The 20,107-nt window shown below is 32.2% G+C and overlaps 2 protein-coding genes across 2 annotated transcripts; both read right to left on the bottom strand.

Annotated features, from left to right (window-relative positions):
* Positions 1–1,073: 1,073 nt before the first annotated feature.
* On the bottom strand, positions 1,074–1,730 carry LOC112020638 (hypothetical protein At1g04090). Its single transcript, XM_065771413.1, has one exon. It carries the CDS (start codon positions 1,728–1,730, stop codon positions 1,074–1,076), a length of 657 nt encoding a protein of 218 aa, XP_065627485.1.
* Positions 1,731–12,833: 11,103 nt separating this feature from the next.
* On the bottom strand, positions 12,834–16,891 carry LOC112027124 (D-glycerate 3-kinase, chloroplastic). Its single transcript, XM_024059795.2, has 12 exons — positions 16,598–16,891; positions 14,972–15,360; positions 14,763–14,842; positions 14,609–14,660; positions 14,441–14,482; positions 14,239–14,317; positions 14,130–14,161; positions 13,981–14,049; positions 13,637–13,711; positions 13,448–13,564; positions 13,256–13,306; positions 12,834–13,150 (listed from the first exon to the last, which is right to left on the bottom strand). Exons 1-12 carry the CDS (start codon positions 16,821–16,823, stop codon positions 13,007–13,009), a joined length of 1,356 nt encoding a protein of 451 aa, XP_023915563.1. The 5' UTR covers positions 16,824–16,891; the 3' UTR covers positions 12,834–13,006.
* Between the last annotated feature and the right edge of the window lie 3,216 nt (positions 16,892–20,107).

The raw sequence follows: 20,107 nt of genomic DNA, 5'->3' as shown, positions 1-20,107 counted from the left end.
CTTCATCAAGCTTCTTGGAGGAGACTCGCTCTACTTTATCATTAGCTTGAACCACCTCAAGCTCAAGGGATTTTATCTTTGAGTAGGCTTCGGTCAGCTCTCCATTTAGCATCTTTATTTCACATTTGGCCTCCTTGTATCGCACTAGGAGACTTCTATAGTCCTCCTCTACCTTCTTCATCTTTTTAACGGCTGCCTTGGCCATTTTTATACTTGTTATAATTCCCCCCCTCCCCCTCCCCCCATTCATAAAATCCTAATTTCTCCTTCTTCTTTTTTTCCCCTTCAAGCTTTTGGTATATTATGATCCATTAAGGGTTTTTTTCGGTGTTATTAAAGATTAATTCATTGGAAAAAAAAAAACCTTTGGTCAAATTTACATACCCATCAATGACCTCATAGCTTTTGCATAATCATGTGTTTTCCACATGTCCCATTCAAAATTGCGTTTGTGATGTCTCACACTTTATTATATAATTGATATATAAGATAAATTATGCAATACTATGTTGACGCTTGAATATTCTCTTAAAGGCTTCATCTCATTCATATACAAATGTTTATAAATAAACTCTGATTTACATCATTTGCCATTATTTTATTTATTGGCCAATTATTGAAAAAATAAATAAATAAAGTGCTAGCATTTAATTTATTGGCCCTACAGTTGCATAAAAAAAATGAAAGTCATAACAAATATAGACTATCAAATTTCATCTCCACACCAACTGCTCTTGGTCTTGATCGATGTGGGCCCTTCCTCCTCCAGTATTTTAATTGGTAATTTGTAGAAAACTCTTCAGAAAGGACTCCTAAGAAACTTAGGTTGTCTTTTCATAATCTTCTCATACTCATCCTGAATATAAATAGCAGCTTGTGGACCCCATTTTCTGCTATAGTTGATCCAAGGTGGCTCAACAATTGCTGTGTCTCATATACTCGGCTGACAGTAGTGTATAAAAAAATCCAGTATCCAAGTACAAATCAGCCTTTTCACAATCATTCCCTAATCCAATTCCATCACTCCCATCCAAAACAAGTCCAGGCTTTGAATAAAATGCATGTCCATGCTTTTATGCATACACAGCAGCCTTGTTATGATCTTGAAACTCGATATCTGTAGCATCCACCCATTTACCCCCCCTATGTTCAAAAAGATAGATACTTTGTAGCTCTCCATTGAAATTGTTAACTCTCAAGGTCACATGCTCCCAATCACCAGTATGTTCACCTAGGTGATCGAATTTAATATTGAAAATTCTAAACTTTATCGTGGCAGGGCCATTAAATGGATAATACATCCATATAACTATGTCAGTGAATGTAGCACCAAACATGGGCTTTACATGCACATAAACCTTAGCTTTTGCAAAATCTTCTCTCTCAAGCTTGTCTCTGGCGTCTGAGTCAGGTGGTACATCCAACCAATAGGCATTATCATCTGAACCACCTTGAGGAAGGTTTGAGCCGTCGGGCAAAATCGTAACAGGATTTGCCTCGTCACCTTTCTTATATAATAGTCCCTCATTCTCAAAAAACCATTCCACTGTAGCAGGCCGGTATTTTTCATCAGGATGAAAGTACACCCATAGAGCGTAGGCATCAATTAATGGCTTAAGTTGGTCTAGAGTAGGCATAGCAAATAAATCAAATTTGGAATTCTTCAAGCAAGCTATATCAGACATAATCCCACCAACTTGGGCAACAAATGAACCCAAATGAACTCCCATAGCTTGGGTCCCTCTATTGCTAGGCCTTGTAGTATAAACATTGAAACCTTTAGCACCCCAAATCCACTTGTAATGCTCACATTGCTCTGTGAGCTCAGCTTTAACACACCTAATTTTGTCTGGGGATGGCTTTTGAGTTGAGTTTGTGACAACATGCCCTAAGGCTTTGTAACCATCTGGGCATTTTGGCAACCAGATAAAACCAATTCCATCTTGATTGATTTCGAGTGACAAGTTGTTCCACAAATTAATGTAATCCACCCAAAGCCTTTATATTTCCATTTAGGTCATCGTAGGCTACAACACTTTGTCCGCTGAAACACTTGTTGTTGGGTTGGCTATGGTAACCTAGCATAGCGTATCCTTGTGCTACATCAATTGTTGAAGGTTCAAAGAATGTTGCTCCAAGGTTGTCTAGACTGTTGGGTTTATGTCCTAAAATCCAATTTATTGACATATCATAAATAATTAAATTGTTTAATTATATGAAATTATCTATAAATGAACTAATGAGACATTATCATAGCCCATGAGATGCATTGTATGTGATTTAGTTACAGAAGATATAAATCACAAGTTTCTTGTAAACTCAAAACATAGTTCGTAATCGGTGATGAAATTGAGCGTTTCATCTGCGAAGACTACAAGATATCAACTAAGATGATTTGTTTTGATCATAGAAGTTGAGACTTCTAGTTGGTATGTTGATATGTTTTAAGAGTTAAGACATATTGAACTGGACCGCTGTGAGATTTATTATTCTTCTAACGACTGTCAAATGAATAATAAATCTCACGACTTCTATTTACATGAACTCTTAATCCTAAAAGAATAATGGACTTGATCATGAGATGTAAGTTGCTTTGATATATCAAGAGTGAGATCTATAAGACATGATCAAAACCTCAGTATGTTGGGCAGCCGCATTTAGTGTTGATGGAACATATATTCTCAAGATGGAATTCATAGTCTCTTATCGGAGATACAAAATATTCCCTTGAGATAAGTTTAATGGGTTTGGTAATTCAAAGAGTTGGGTCCAACCACTTTAGTACAGAGTTACTAAAGTATATATTTATGGAATTAGATTTCATAAATATATGATGAATAACTTAAAGGATTAAACCGAGTACTCAAGGATTAAGATATAGTAATTTTCAAAATGGCAATCTACATTCATGACTTTGTATTACTACGAATATTTTATGAAAGGGTTGCATATACAATAAAGTCTTGGGATATAATTTATAGATAAGACCTAGAGTGCAACTATATTTATATAGTGGTATTAAATATAGTTAATGGTAACTTTGGACTTGTCAAGAGTTAACAGAAAAGCCCAAGGCCCATTAGAGCTAGTGTCTTGTTGGTCCCACTCCAAACCACACACTTAAGCCCAATTGGAAAGATCCAAAAGGCTAGCCCAATTAGATAATCAGTTAGATATAAAGAAAGAAACATACAAAATTTTGTAAGTAACATGATAAAGAGCAATCATTGTGAAACGATGTGTATGTGTGAGAGAAAGCCACTCTCTTATTGTCTCCCTTGTATTAATTGAGAGACCACACTTCTTGGGCATTAGTGGAATTGGAGTGAAGATTAAAAGTGTTCCCAAGTACTTCTAATCTTTTGTTTTGAATTTCACTGCATCAAAGTACACTTTTTATTCTTTGTTCTATAATTCAAGGTTACATGTTATCCCTCATGAATGAAGTAGATCTGTGATTGTTGCTTCTGCTGTGTGTTTTGTATGAGATGCAAAACTAGATTTTCCAACATGGACCACCCGAACGAGTCCTCCATACTACGTCAAAAGCTGTTGCTTTAGACACTTGTAAATCTCCCAGACTCACAGATGCCGTTGCAAATCTTGTTCTTGTAGTAGCATAGGACACCAAAACAATTTAATAAAAAAATTACACATGTTGCCCACGCTTATCAAAAACTACACATCTTTGACTATTCTTACAAATTTTGAGACCAAGACTTAATTACTATTTTTAGGTACAATAGATAGCGTTCCAACAACAACAACAACAACAACAAAAAGGGTAAAATTTATTACACACTAGCGTGTTTACTCGCAAGTGTTAACCTAACACATTAAAATCATGAGTTTAACTCACCTTTTTAATTTTAGTCCAAAAATTTTGAAGTCGGTTAATGGAATGAATATTATAATAATAAATAAAATTAACAATAACCTAATAAAGATCACATTGAGAGGTACCTGATGGCCAAACTGGTAATGAAGAGGGTAGCTGGAAAACAGTTTCAATAGGCAACGGTGGATTTGTTTTAGGACATGGTGAAATTCTACAAATAATACAAATACAATCTCCTACTACCAAAATAACAAATAAAGTGATAAGAAAAGAAGCAAATTTTGCTAAATTCATTGGGAATAAAAGGGCCATCCCAACTTCTTTTTTGTTGTTTCAGCAGGAAAAAAAATTTTCTTTTTTGTTGTTTTGGGCAACTAGGTTTCTATGTCATGGAAGAAAGAATGGGTTTTAATAAACAATTCCAAACTTTGCCCCAATTTCACTTTTGCAACGTCTTTTTCTTTTAGGTCAAATCTTAGATACAGTACTTTAGGTGCAGTTCCTTAAGTACCCTTCTTAAATTTTAGACATCTGTCCATTTTAAATATCACTCTAAATGGCGTTAAAGACATTTTTTTCCCCTCTTTCTCCGTCTCTGGCTTCCTTTAGTTCTCTCTCTCTCTCTCAAAACCCAATGGCTTCAGATCTCTCCACATCTCAAAATGAATAAGAAATTTGGCCAACAATCCCTTCGTAATCCTTCAGATCTGGTTCATTGTAAGCGAAATCTACCAGACCTTCCAACTTGTTGACTTCATTAGCAATTCCTTCAATTCTTACAGCAATCTCAATCAGCAAATATAATAGTGAAAGACATCCATGAGAGGTGGTAACGCAATATTTGTGATAGTTTCTCTTTTGGCATCAATGGGAGCTTCTAGTGTTGAAATTGTCGGTCCAAAGAGAGAACCAGGTGTTCAAGGTCTTGGAAGTTTTTGAACAGCAAAGTTCATCTCTCCAACCAATAAATCTATTTTAAATGAAAATTGAAGTCAACATGTTTCATAATTTTGAAAACACCCTATAGATTATGGATTTTGCTGAAGAAGTTTTTCTTCAGATTGGGTGTGAGAAGTCCGAAGAAATCTGGTCATTAGGTTTTTCAATTTTTGTGAGATAGGAAGGAAAAAAAAAAGTAAACAAATGGAGAGGATTTTAAGGCCATTTGGAGAGATGTTTAAAATGGACATATGTTTAAAATTTAAGAGGGGAACCTAAGGAACTGCACCTAAGGTACTGTATCTAAGTTTTTTCCTTTCTTTTATAGTACCTTTTGCCTATTTTCATTTACCTTTTATTCGTTTATCTTTTTTAGTACTTTTTTTTATCTATATTTTTCCCTTTTAAAAAGGATAGTACTACGTCCTCTATATTTTCATAACACTGTCACTTAAGATTTATTAAAAAATGAGTCATTTTCATTTTCTTTTATTTGAAAAATTTTTCATTCTCCTATATTTGATTGCAATCTTAAAATGAACTTGGAAAAATATTCTTAAATTTCCTTATCTCGCTTAGCTTGTGAGGAAATAGAGTTTATGTTCAAAAATATTTAGGGGGAAAAAAAGTAAGCCATAATTTAGAGGATGGTGGCGACGGTATCTTTTTAGAATATCTCCCCCTAAATACTTTTATCCTTTTAGAATAACTTTTGTTCTTTTTTCGTTTAGCTAAAGAAATGTTAAACACATAGTTGACAACTTGTTCTCCTTAATTAGGAGAATTGGTTGCAAACCCATGCAATGCGTGGAAATAGATAATTTATTCTCCTAAATTTGTTGAAAATAATTTGCTCTATCAAAAAATTAAGAGAAATGTTATGTCAACAATAATTTCACAACAAATCATATGCAGTAGGTTGTTCTTGGTTGGTAAAAAAATAATATTAGTGATAGGTTTAAATTAGAACTAATAACAACTTACCAACTATGAATTGTTTTGAAAATGTTGTAGACGTAACACTTCTTAAAATTAAACAATTTCTAAAATTATTTTTCATCTCAATATCTCTACAAATACAAATATATCATTCTATTATTTTTGGGTGTATTTGATTGCTATTTATACCCATTTTTTAGGTGGTTCATATTCCTCTAAATTATGTTATAGTGCATTATGTTTTCCTAATATGGGTTTTTAGTTTTAGATTTTGGATTATGCTATTTTTTTCAACAACCTGATTTCCTTTTTGGAATTTTCTCCTCAATACAATAAGAAGAAGAGAGAGGACTTTTGATAGAAAACTCAATTCAATTCAATTGGTCTTCTTCATATTTTATCCAAATTCAATTTCTTCATATAGCCAAACATACATCTTCATGGAATTTCTCACATCCAATTGGTTTTCGTGGATTTTGAGGCTTTGTCCAAACTTGGATAATCTTTCACCCTAGTCTTTTTTTTTTTTTTTTTTTTTTTTTTTATTTTTCAAACTAAAATAAATGATGCCATATTGTTTTCTCTGTCAATTAATGAAAATTTTATATTCTCCATAAATAAAAATCTATATTTTTACTATAATTTTTGTTTAAAATTTTTATCTACTCTTATTATGAGTCAATCCTTTTTTGATACGACATACATAGCGGTAATTAAGTTTTTTCAATTACGATAATTGGAAAGGTAAGAAAAAAGTAGAGTTTTCCCATCATTTAAAAAACTTTCACTTGCATACCTCTATTTTGATGTTGTCTTTAATCTTAAACCACTCTTTGTTGTCATCCAAATCATAGTTCTCTCTTTTAAAGCATACTGATAGGCCAAAAACGTATTGACCATTTATGATTAAATTAATTAATTAATTAGCCAAGTTATTAATTAATCAATTTAACATGCAAACGTGTGGTAGCACAAACAAATCACCAATAAACTAATTATGCAGCAAAAAATAAATAACACGGTGATTTGTTTACGAGTGGGGAAAACCTGACGGCAAAAACCCCACCGGGTGATTTTCAGGTCACCACTTCTAAAACTCCACTATTATCACAACCAACGGTTACAAGTAAAGGAATCCCAAGTACCTTACCAACCTACAGTTGAACCCTTACCCCAATATCCAATTGGACTTGTTCTGTAGTCACAGTTCTCCTTTTTTATGCACGGCTCCTAAGTACGTGACTAACCAATGTGCAGATCCCAGTACGCAACTTCAATCACCAATTAGAAAGAGTTGTTGGTTGCAAAGTTCTTTAGTTCATCCACAATGAAGATCAAGAAGATGCTTGGTCACAAAATCCAAAGGTGCACATACACAACAACTTCTTTAGAAGAGATGAACTAGGGCAAAACTTTGTCTCCGGTCACAATTTGCTTGAACAGAGTTTGCTCAATGCTTGTGCAACTTGTGAACTCTTTTACGACCCTTAAAACAATCCTTTTATATTTCTAGGGTTAGGAGAAAAGAAAGTCCAAAGACACATTCACGGATCCCAAGAAATCAGATTAGAGATTCTGATTTTATAAATCTCGACAGATAGCAAGGTGTCGAGAAGCTGTCGAGCAGGTGTCGAGATTCAATGATTGTGCACTTCTTCAGCTTGTTTCTTGGACAGACTTGATGACTTCAACACTTGATCTTGAAATGTTAAAAACACCTAGAACTACCCAATTACAAGTTGAGTGTGTTTTGTCAAAGGATTAGCCAATTACATAAAAGAATGACATATGTTCATAACAAGTGAAACACATATGCCCTAACACATACAAAGGAATCATCATAATCTTTCCTACTAAATTATTGCTCTTCTTGATACATCCGTAAATATCTACCGAATCAAATTTATCCATACGTTTCACAAACAAAACACAAAATGTCATATGAGCAATTGTTATTTGTTACTCAACAATGATTAGTTGGACCCATTAAGAAAATAACTTTATATTGATAACCTATAGAAATAACTTTTCCCACACAAATAAAAAAAAAAAAATTGTAAATTTGTCCACTCAAAAAACGAAAGAAAAAGAAAGACAAATAACAAAGCCTCATAATCAAGCTGCTATATAAATCAATTATAAAAGAAGAATAATGAAAATCTTATTGGAAAAGCTAAAATATGTCACTTATCTAATCATTTTTGTTTGATTTGTTGGTCCCAATTATGTATAACACTCCTATTTGCAAAAAAAAAGATTGTGTCCTAAAATAAATAAGATTCCATCTATAGTTTAAGCTTTTAGGTAAAGGTAATTTATCATGTGTAACATGACTAGTGTCAAGTCAATCATGCATTTTTAAACCTAACAAACTGAAAGCTACCTAATTCCATTAATTTGGCCTACTAAAATTTTGAATAAATTATTGTAGGGTCAGTTTTTGTTGCTCAAGCCCAAAGGATATGGGTTAAAGGCCCAACGAACCCAGAACAATGAATTTGTAGAGAGTGGATCGAAGGTTTAGGCGCTGGCCGGCATTCACGAAGAATGAACTCTTTCCTTTTATTGAAAAAAATACTTGGAACAATTTACAACTGGGGGATGCTCCTCGGCCCATGGCCGAGGACATTTTTTCTTCCCCCTTCTTTCTTTTTTTTCAAAAGCCCCCCTTTTACATTTTTCTCACCTTTCTTATATATCCCCCTCTTCCTCCTCCTGTTGATCATCTAGTGGCCTCCCTTCTAACCGTCCGTCCCATCAGAAGCCATATCCATGCTCCAGTGGTTTGCCCTGATCGATGTTGTTCTGTCAAGGGGTTACATCCCCATTAATGCGGCCAGAAGGGTTAGGTGAGCGTATTCAATGCCGAAGTGACAGTTCGCCCAGGGCTTGCCCCTTTTTTGTACTGAGGTCTCAGACGATCGAGGCTAGGGTCATCCTTGGACCCATCATGCGCCCTCGGCGTGGGCCGTTTGGGCCTGGGTTGAAGTGGGCCGAGGCTACCCGATTTTCTGGCCCACAATTACATTTTACTACTTTAAACTATACCTCCAATTATACTTTGCACCCTATTTTTTTTTTTTAAATGCATGTTTTGCACCCTAAACTATAATCATTGTTACACTTTGCACCCTAACGTTAAGTTTGCTGTTAACTTGGATGGAAAATATGGTACCACGTGAAAAAACCTAATTGTCCCTCTTCTCAGTCTTTTAAAAAAAAAAGAAATATTACATTTTACCACCTTAAACTATACTCTTGATTACATGTTATAACCTAAACTTTGAACTTCCATCTAAGTTAGTAGAAAACTTAATGCCGGGATACAAAGTGTAACAAAAGTTATAGTTTAAGGTGAAAAATGTGCATTCAAAAAGTTTAGAGTGCAAAGTGTAATATGATTTATAGTTTAAGATGGTAAAGTGTAATTTTCTCTAAAATTTTCAGCTTTTTAGCTTAATAAGCTTTTATGACTTTGTTCATCAATATTTTGTTTGCTTTTTTACAAGATATATATATATATATATATGAAATTTTTTTTTTTTTTTTTTTTTTTTTTATGTGATTGGGAAAATGTTAATTTGCACAAAAAAAAAAAAAAAAAGTTAGTGGGACCGTTGGCGTGGCCGCTGATATGGCTCAACAAAAGCATAGCAACAACAAATGCTACGTTTCAATTTTTATTTATATATGTATATATATTGGAATTCTAATAGAGTACCAATTGAACAGTTTTCATAATTGCTTGATTGGGGAGAAGGAGAGTCATAGAGTTGAAGGAAGTTTAAATTATTATCAAATTGGGTTTGATGGAATAATAAATGGAAAGTTGAAAAGTTAGGAAACGTTAATTAAGAGATGGAGGTTTTTTTTTTTTTAATGTGATTGGGAAAATGTTAATTTGCAAAATGAAGGAAAAGGAAAAGAAAAAAAGAAAGTTAATGGTACCAATGACGTGGCCGCTAATGTGGCTCAACACGAATGTAGCAACAATAAATGCTACACTTCAGCTTTTAAATATACATAGACTAGTCGCAAACCCACATGATGCGCTGGAATAAATAATTTTATTGCAATATATTGTATAATTTTTTTTCTCTAAAATTTGTTGAGAATAATTTTTTTCCCCTAAAATTAAACAATTTCTATTCGGTCCTATTAGGTCTACTTCAGTCTAATTTGGTTCACTCAGTCAATTTTGGTCCTCGTCAATCCATTTTAGACTAATTGGTCCTTAAATTTATTCTTTATGTAGGTTGCCTTTTCAAATTTAGCTCAAAAGTTCATTTTTTTTTTTCTTAATTTTCGGATTGAAAAGTATGAAATTTTATTATGTTTGAGCTAAACTCTTTAGTTTTGAGTTAAAAAATACAAAGATTTTAAAATAAAAATGATAAACATTCAAGAGTCTTATTCAATCCACATTGGTTATATTCAATTCATTCTGTTCTCTTCGATCCAATTTGGTCTTATTCGGTCCTATTTAGTCCATTATGTCCAATAAAGTTCTATTCGGTCCACATTGGTCTTATTCAGTCCACTTCAGTTTTATTCGGGTCATTCGGTCCACTTTGATCTATTTTGTCCACTTTGGCTCTATTTGGTCCACATTGATTCTATCTTGTCCATACTGTCCACTTCAATCCTATTCAATCCGCATTGGTCCTATTCACTAGACTTTGATCCATTCTATCTGCTTTGGTCCTAATTTGTCCATTCATTCTTATTCGGTCCACTTTAGTTCTATTTGGTCCTATTCGGTCCACCTTGTTCCTATTCATTTGGTAAATTCAGTCTTATTCTATCCATTTTGTTCACTTTGTTCCATTTGGTCCAATTCGGTCCATTTGGCCACTTCGGTCCATTTTTGTCCACAAATCTATTTTTGTGCACTTACATAATGGGAATAGATATGTTGGGGCTGAAAAGATCTATTCTAAATCCAAATTTATTTTAAAAAATATAATCTCAAACTCGAAATATCTAAAATCTTAAGTATAGTATTTATCGTTGCAACGTACATTTTTGTTGAACCATATTAACGTAGCATTTCAGTCCATTTCGGTACAACTAATTTTAAGTAAAAATCTTTCTAAATATGAAAGTTATGAATATAAAAATGTAATATTTAGGGCAGTTATTCGCTTTATTTAACGACGTTACTTTTAAATGAATTGCATGAGCTAGGTTGATTATACATTTAAGCAAAATAAATATATATGTATGTATGTATTTATATATAATTTTTCTTTAAATAAATTATTTAAATTATTCATTTTCTTAAAAGAGATTATCATGATAATCAAAACCCATATCAAACTTATACTGAATGTGTATAATTTATTCTCTAAATTTTATTGTAGAGAGAAAGAGACTACTAGTGATGGGGAACTAAAAAAATACAACACCAAAACGTATGAACCTAAAATAAATTTTTAAAAATCACAATAATTCACCAATATAAAGTAGAGTTGCAAGAAAAATAAAAGAGAGAGAGAGAGAGAGAGAGAGAGAGAGAGAGAGAGAGAGAGAGAATAACCACCTTTTTAAGACAGAATGTGAGTGAGAACAATAAGCAATTTATAGAAAATGATATGAGAAGAAAAAAAGTAAAAATAAAAAATATAGTATTAAACACCAAATTAACCAAGTCATGTTATGTAATAAAATAACATAATATTCTTATATTCTTATGTACTATATTTATAGTGCAATATGATAACATCTCTGAAATTAAAGAGAATAAAAAAGATAACAACTTAAAAATACAAAACTTAATCACATCAACCCAAAGTGTAGTTCCAAATAATACAAAAATTCATTAACCTAAAGTAGAGATGTAAGAAAAAAAAGTTCACAAAAAATGAAGAAAAAATAATTTGAGAGAGAGAAAGAGAGAGAAATAACATTTTGTGTGTGAGAAAACTATGCATAAAATGGGAAAGAGAATTGTAAATTTATGATAAGATGAGGGGAAGAAGAAAAACCAAAAATAAAGGAAGATAAAGGAAAAGTGATATTAAGGTAGATAGTAATGAGAATATAAAAAGGTAAAAGAGAGGGAAAAAATTAGAGAAAATATAACTATAAGTTACAAAATTAATAAGAGAAAAATGATTTAAAAATAAGTGAGAGAATGTTAAAAATTGGTTTTTACCAAAAAAAAAATGTTAAAAATTTGTGGATAATGTGGCTTAATAGGAGTGTAACCCAAACAAAAACAAAAACAAAAACAAAAAACTACACTTTAACTTTTAGATATATATATATATATATATATATAAATATAAATCAGGGTCTGAATATTCCTCGCTCATTATAAAGATGAATTGGTATTTGAGTAGCCCCCTCATTGTTATAATTATCCACCATCAAAATATTAGTCCCACCATGACAAGAACAATCCATAAGATATAAATAAATAAAAAGAGCAAAGTAAGTCCAAAGCATTTTCTTCTTAAAAAAACTTTTTAAAAAAAAGTCCAAATCATTTATAGATTAAAGAGAAATTGATAAACACACAAAAAATTTGCATTGNTAATTTCTTCAACAATTAGTTTGGAGGCTTATTTTATTCTCAGATTTTGGCTATCTGAGTCACTAGTACATCTCACGCCAATTACAACTGCAAACAACTTTATAGTTTATAGTAGTGTGGAGCAAAACTTTACTTGCAAATACGATTTTTGGGAATAATCTACATCCTGACTTGAAAGTAAAACATAGTAAAGCAAGGGTCAGCTATGTCGCAATGGCCAGAGTAAAAACGACTGGCCACAACAGGTTAACAATACCAGTTGCTCCATGTTCTCAATTCTGCTCAAACAGCAGTCTTCTTTATGACGAGCATACATCTTCTTGTCAGGAAACAATACTGTTAAAGTCTTAATATTCTCTACATCAACAATAACAACCAAGCATTTGTCCCAAAACTTTGGGGTTGGACACAGATACTGAACAAACTAATCAGGGTCGATTATTCTATCAAAATTCATACATTTAGTGTATGGGAAAAAGTTTTGATAATTTTAACATTCCCTGATGCAAAGGTATGCACCATTTAGCATTTGCTGCCATTTTGAATCATAATATCTTCCCAGAAGAAAACCAGAAAGAGTTGTGCCAATAAAAAATATTCAATTTATTTGAAACATTGACTATAAATTTATATTTACATTGGCTTTTCTCCACTAAAGGTATTTTTTATTTATTAACAAATGCCCTTACAAATGAGATATTCAAGAAATCAAAATTGAGCTTTGAAACATTTTTCTATTTGAAACCATGGTCCTAGTTACCTGGGAGGGGATTCCTCCCTTCATCAATTTCAATCACAACGAGACGCTTTGGATCTGACCCATTTGGCCCTTCAGCATAAAGGGTGGGAAGGTAAGCTTTGTATGCTGGCAAGTACCGTGAAACAAAATCTTTAACCTACAAACACCTCCAAGAAATTCCATATCAGATATTAGAATCTACCACAGTTACAGTAGAAAAATTTTAAAATTTTCAAATACACATGTTCAGCAATTAGCATACCTCCTCATCTGACATTCCAGGATTACCTGCCTTTCTCATCGCAATCTCTGCCTGAAAATTCCACAGAACACTAGTTATACTCGTGGATTTATCATTTCCGATAGAGAATTCACAAAATAAAATAAAATAAAGAAAAAAACAAACAAATGGAATCTATATTGCTCAAGGTATGATGTTAATATGATATCCAACCTGTAAACGCCACTGGTAGACACAACTCGGGTCCTTAATCTTGATGACTATCCATGCCTTTATGAACTTGTCCCATGCATCATAATATGCTTCGAGGTTCTTATTTACTGTCTCTAGCTGTACAACAAAAAATAACTTAGAGCTATAGTTACACCAATTATAATGACACAATAAGAGCATGAGTCTAACCTGTGGATCAACAGCTTTGACAACTTCCACTGGAAGGGGTTTGAAACCAAGCATCCAACCTTCAAACAGAATAACCTAAACACATATAAATTACAAGGTGACATAATACTTGCAGAATCCCTTCAAAAAAGCAGAGAGCAGAGCCAACTGAAACTGACCAATCCCATCAGATCTATGTTTATTCACATCTAAACACTATCATTATTTTTCAGAGATTCAAATAATTTTTAGAGTGACATTGAATTGTGCAAACATCTACTTTGACATAATCAGGGATGGGCAATATCATCTTGCATACCAGCCTAAATTCCCTCCAACCTTAACTCTAGATCGCATCCTCTTACCGTGAGTGGCCCTTCAATCTCTGGCCAAGTTGAAGGATCAGCTCTGTCACCCCTCCCATTAAATGCTGACTGGATGTGGAAACAAGTCAAGATAAGTAACTTTAACGTTGATTGAGAAACAAGAAACATTAGTATGATTGTATGCTTACTTTATCATATCGAGGTAGCTTCATCTTCATACCTGGATACTTTAGACAAAGACACATTAGGAATTACACAAGCATCAATTACAAAGGAAAATAAGTGAAGTTGACTCACCCTCTTTAGTCATTTGGGTAAGAGCTGTGAGTGTTTCAACAGAGAACGCAAGATCATGGCTGCCAGCATTTCCACGAAGCTGTAATCAAACAAAAAGGAAGGGAAAGAAATAAGAAAAAGAATTTTCAGTTCTTTGATGAGTACAAAAGGCTAATGTACTCTGTTTAGCCAACAACTAGTACAAAAATATGTCAATTGCTACCTCTAATAGTGCATTTCCTGGAATTTCTTCTCTCAGTTTAGCCTACCATCAATACACTATTGGATCAGAAGATAAAAACCCAAAGAACAAGAAAAAGCATTTGCACAAAAAAAAAAAAAAAAAAAAAAAAAACAAAAAAACAAAAAAAAAAAAAAAATCAGAAATCACCTGACCCTCTGCCGTCAAATAGAAGTCATCAATGGAAACTGTTGCAGCCTTCCTGAATTTTGGAAATTCATATCAGCAATCTCATTTTTTGCTTTTTTATATGACTTAAAAAATCAACTACTACAATTATGAAAATTGAAATCGTGCAACCAACCTGCCAGTAATTTGGAAGAGATATTCAAGAGCAAAAACAAGTGTAGTCTTCCCACAACCTTGTGGTGCACTAAAACCAATCTACATCACAAGCAACATCACATGAAGTGATATATACAAAGATGCACAGACCCAATACAGATACTAAATTATAGCAAAAAAAAAAAAAAAAAAAAAATTTGGAAACTCAAGTTAAAAAAAAAATTATACCACTAGAGGAGATATATCTTCTCCATCCTTGAATGTGGACCTGTGCTGTGAAATCTGATCTTCACACCACAAAAAGACTGGCACATAGTAGTGATATAACCTTGCTTTCTCAGGAACTGTAAGGTACAATTCATTGAGCTGAAACAATCGACAAAGGTGCGATCCATATTCTAACCACTTGTCAACAGACTCAGCTACCTTTTCCGGGGTCAGTCCCAATTTGTTAAACAAAGGACCTGAGCATATGAATTCAAAAAGGTCCTGCACAGAGGAAACTTCTGCAGGTTTTGTGGGAAACACAGAATATGATGGGCCCAGCCTGCTGCAATCATTGCTGGCAGCAGTGTTGCAACACGTGGAATTGTCTTGTATCCATGAACATCCATGGCCTGTAGAATGAATCCATAAATATGAAGAAGACTAAAGTGGATTATTTGCCAGCAGTGGTCATCTTTTAAATCTTTGCAAATAGTAAATTATTTTGCCAAAGCTTAAACTCAATTTCAGCAAAATAATCTGACTATTTTAAATCTTACATTTATTATGATCTCTATTCTCTAATGTGGATGTTTTGTGCTTCCTATTTCCAGTGATTCAAGGGAAGTCATGAACAACCAATTATCAAAAGCAAATCCAACATGTCATGAAAACATTGCCAACAGATAGAGGCAGGACTAGTCAACTTACCATGAGGCAACAACAATGAAAGCAATAAGACTACTCGTTTTTGCTAATTAAACTCTATCAAGCATCCAAGAAGACACAAAGCTGAGATGAAGCTTAAAATCACGAGGGACGAAAAGATCTCTAGCCTTACTACAGGCATCCTTTCCCATAGACTCAATTTATTCTTAAGTGAGCATGAGTGTAGAAAATCAAGCATAATTTTTGGGTGATGATGGAGAAAAAAAAATGGGCACACATGGTTTGATTGTGAATAAAGAATCAAGCATCCACGGCCAAAGTAGTTCATAAATTTATTACATGGCTTTTTAAATCAACATTTGTCTGTAGACCTTTAAACTACATTGCATCTTAATAACTATATACGTGCAAATCCTAAGCTTAACAATGAAAATATATATAGTTTTATAACCAAAAGAAAATATCAAGTTGCATAAATTGACAAATATACTCATGAGATTGCAATTACAATTATGTTCCAATAAAGATAATGTTAAACTTACAAAAACGAAATAAAAAAAAAAATAGTAAAAATTGATAAATTTCAACTTCTTTCCATTACTTACCTCAATAACTCCAAAGGAAATAAAATTATAGATTATTATGACAATTATGTTTCTTTTGTCCATTACATCAGCAAACAATCATACGGCAATATCTTTTGCAGAGAAACTGAAATTCTGAATTTCAAAGCCGTTTAACCCAACTGAACCCAATACATATTTTGCTTGTTAAACCATAAATTTTCACTTTTCTTAACAACCCATATAAAAAGATGACATATGATTAAGATTTTCAGTATATTTTTTGTTGTTTTACCATACTTTTCTCAGCAACCAAACAGGGTCAACATGTAAGAAAACATATAAAGATATTTAAAAAAAGAAAGAAAAAAAAAACAGCTAAAATATCAAAAATGGAATGAGAAATAAGAAAGAGCACCTGATTTTGATAAGTGGGTTGGCATTTGAGAGAGCCTCGAAGCTGTGTGGTTTGATTTGGTTGGAGCACAGAGAGAAGAGGGAAGAGAGAAGCTATAAGGATGAGAAAAAGAATGTAATTTGTGATTACTAATATTATAATGATTATGATTATTAAAATAATAGAGGCAGAGCGAAGCTTTCGGTGACCATGGCTGAGATAAGATATTCATAGCTGCCATGCTCATCTCTTCCTGTGTGGAACTGCGTGTCTGTTTTTTTTATTCAAACCTGTGCCACAGATAAGTTTGAACCGAATAAGTTTTTTTTTTTTTTTTTTGAGGAACTTGAACCGAATAAGTTGGTAATAGTGTTTCAGCCTTTCAGGTGAAACTACTAAAATACCAAACACAAGAGTCCAAAAATTAATGATTAAGGTTATTGTTTTTGGTTTTCTGGGAGAAAAAGGTTATAGTTTAGAAATATCACAATATTTGGTAGTGCTTATTAACTTTCTCCTCAAAAAACAATTTGATTACCAACTCAATTTATATAACTATTATTTTATACTAGTCGCGAATCTGCACATTGCACGTGATAATATTTTTAGGATGATTTCATTAAATTTATTTTTTGCAGTTTAGACTAATTTAATAAATAATAATATATTTCATAATCATATTTTCATTTATTGTAGGAACAATTATAAATGTAATATATATAATTTTTGTCGTACCATAATGAAAACAATACAACTTTTCTCAAGAATTCAAAAAGTAGCAGAAATATTAATTTTTTAATAAAAATTATTTATAACATTTTGTGTATCATTAAAAAGTATATAGAATTTGAATTTTTTTTTTTGACAAAAAACTTTTTCAAATCCAATTGTATCTAGTGTACAATCAAAAACACCAAAAAACTTATAAAAAAAAAAATCGACAAAAATTACAATTCAAAAAAAGAAAGGGAAAAATAAAAATCACATCAAAGTCAAACTTTTTCTTCCGAATATGTAAAACATTTCAAACGTGATGTGATCGAGCCAAAAATCTAATGCATAATCAAATTCAAAATTTTTAATAAAATTTTGAAGTGACACAATAGAAATATGTCATTATTCCCAAGAAAAAAAGTGTTGGTTATAAGTTTATATATAATGATTGTTACCAAGAGTACAAAGGGGAAATTTAGAGAAATTTTTTCGTACAAATAAGAAGTATTGTGTTAATACCATCATAATCTAATCTAACACATAATCCAACATATGAAAAATGAGTCGATAAATAAATAATTTTAAACAAAAAATTGATTTTTTTTTTCTTAAAAATATCAAAGAATACACAAATGAGATATAGAATATGAGCAATACAAAATATTTGTAAATGCTTAAAACAATTACTCAAGCATCTAACAATATCATATAATAAAGACATAACAATTTGCTACTAATTTGTTAATCAAAATATTTACAAATAATGAAAGGAAACTGTACCAATACCATCTGCTTCAACTGCATTAATTGTTCTTCATCGTATTGTCCAAACTATCTTACTATTTTCCAAATAAACTTTAACCTGACAACAACACAAAATATGGACATATTATAATATGATTTTTCCCTAAATTTGGTCAACAACATTAAAACTATTTTGTGTTGTAAATAAAATGATAATATATATATATATATATTTTTTTTTTTTGCATCAAGTAACACATATAAATTAGTCAATAGTAAGACAATGGGAGTAGAAACCTCATAAAAAATCCAACAAAAAATAAAAAAATAAAGAGAGAGAGAGAGAGAGAGAGAGAGAGAGAGAGAGAGAGTTTCTTGTCTATTATTATTTTCCCCACTAAAAAGAATGGGATAAAAGTGAAGAAAACTATTAGATCTTTAAACCCCACAGTCAAACCCTCAAATCAAGCTTAAAAAGACCAGATTTTAAAGTGATTTGATTTTAAAAGTCCACTGTTCAATTTGAAACTAACAAAACTATAATGTTTATTTTTGTAACCGTCATAAACTTCACGATTTAATTTGAAACCACAATTATTGGGTTAATTTGAAACCACCCTAGAAATACATGGTGTAAAATGTAATTTTCCTTAATCTTTTTCTCCACTTTTGAAACTTAATCTCTTTCTTTCTGACTAAAATTGTGGATTTGCAAAAATTTTTGCTGTTGCCTACGAAGTTTTCTGTTATACTCATGTTACTAATTCAAGCAGGTGCTGCATCCGTTCTTTGTAGTCCTTTTATTAATTCAGTTTCTATTATCAAAAATCAAGATTGCAACTAGATGAAAAAGATTAATGTAATTTATCAAATGATTACGAACAGAGGAAAAAAAAAATTCTAAGAACATAAATATCTAGGCAAATTACAACTTACCTACTTGTGGTTTGGCCAAAATTTAAGTTGCTTACTTGTGGTTTGAAATTTGATACTTTACTCACCTGAAGTTTGACCAAAATTCAAATTTCTTATCTATGGTTTGAAATCCCATGATAACAGTGTTTCACTAGATCATTTTTGATCTTGTATTTTTATGTATTTTGTGTTTTTGGAGAGAGATATAAAAGTGGAGTAAAATTGCATATTTAGCCATGTTTTTAATAGAGGTATGTTACGGAACTCTAACTTAGCTAACCTCAGGTAGATAAAGTGGCAAATTTCAAACCACATATAGGCAACTTAAATTTTGACCAAACTACAGGTGGGTAAGTTGTAATTTGCCCTAAATATCCTAAATTGAGGGAGTTTGCATTGTAGAAAATCCTGAAATTTAGGTGGTCTAAGGCTTTTTGGAATGCAAAATCAAGTATTTCAGACTATATAGAGGGAATTTACATGCAGCTTGTTCCAAAAAATCTGAAGATCGATATATGATTCAATCTATTGTGTCTGCTGAGTTATTTGTAATTCCAAGCAAGTAATAAAATTGAGAAATTTTCCTCCACATTGAGTAATTACTTTACTGTGGTAAGAAACAACTGGATCAGATCAGGAGCTCTGATACAATTGGGTGGTTGTCATTAAAAGTTAGTATCTCTAAAATTGTTATGGTTTTTCACACAACATTTATGTTTGCTTTATTCTATAACAAAAATTGTTGTAATTGCATTAATTTATTTTCTTATATTTTGTGTTTAATTGTAATGGATTTAGTATTAAGTTGGTAAAGATTGCTCAAGACAATTGATCTTGCGACTAGCTCGAGACTTAGCACCTGCGAAAGGCCATATAGGGAGCACATATGGAAATTGAAGAGTCAGCATATCTTACGAGTAACTCGCGACTTGGCTAACTTGTGAGTGACCCGCGAGATACACTGATAGCTAGGATTTTAAGTGTGACTCTTATACCCTTCACCATACTATATATACCTTCATTACCCATAAAATTGAAAAGAGGCTATTTAGAAGAAAACCTTAGAAAGGTTTCTACAACACCAACCTTATTAGAGAGAGCTACTCATCTTCAAGAGAGAAATTTTTCTAGTCTCTTCTTCTCCTCTCTGCCATTGTT

The sequence above is a fragment of the Quercus suber genome, unplaced genomic scaffold (genome assembly GCF_002906115.3).
Source record: "Quercus suber isolate HL8 unplaced genomic scaffold, Cork oak 2.0 scaffold_43, whole genome shotgun sequence".
In the NCBI taxonomy this organism is placed as follows: Eukaryota; Viridiplantae; Streptophyta; class Magnoliopsida; order Fagales; family Fagaceae; genus Quercus; species Quercus suber.
Note: the sequence above shows the minus strand (reverse complement) of the source record. Positions and strands in the feature narration are given on the sequence as shown.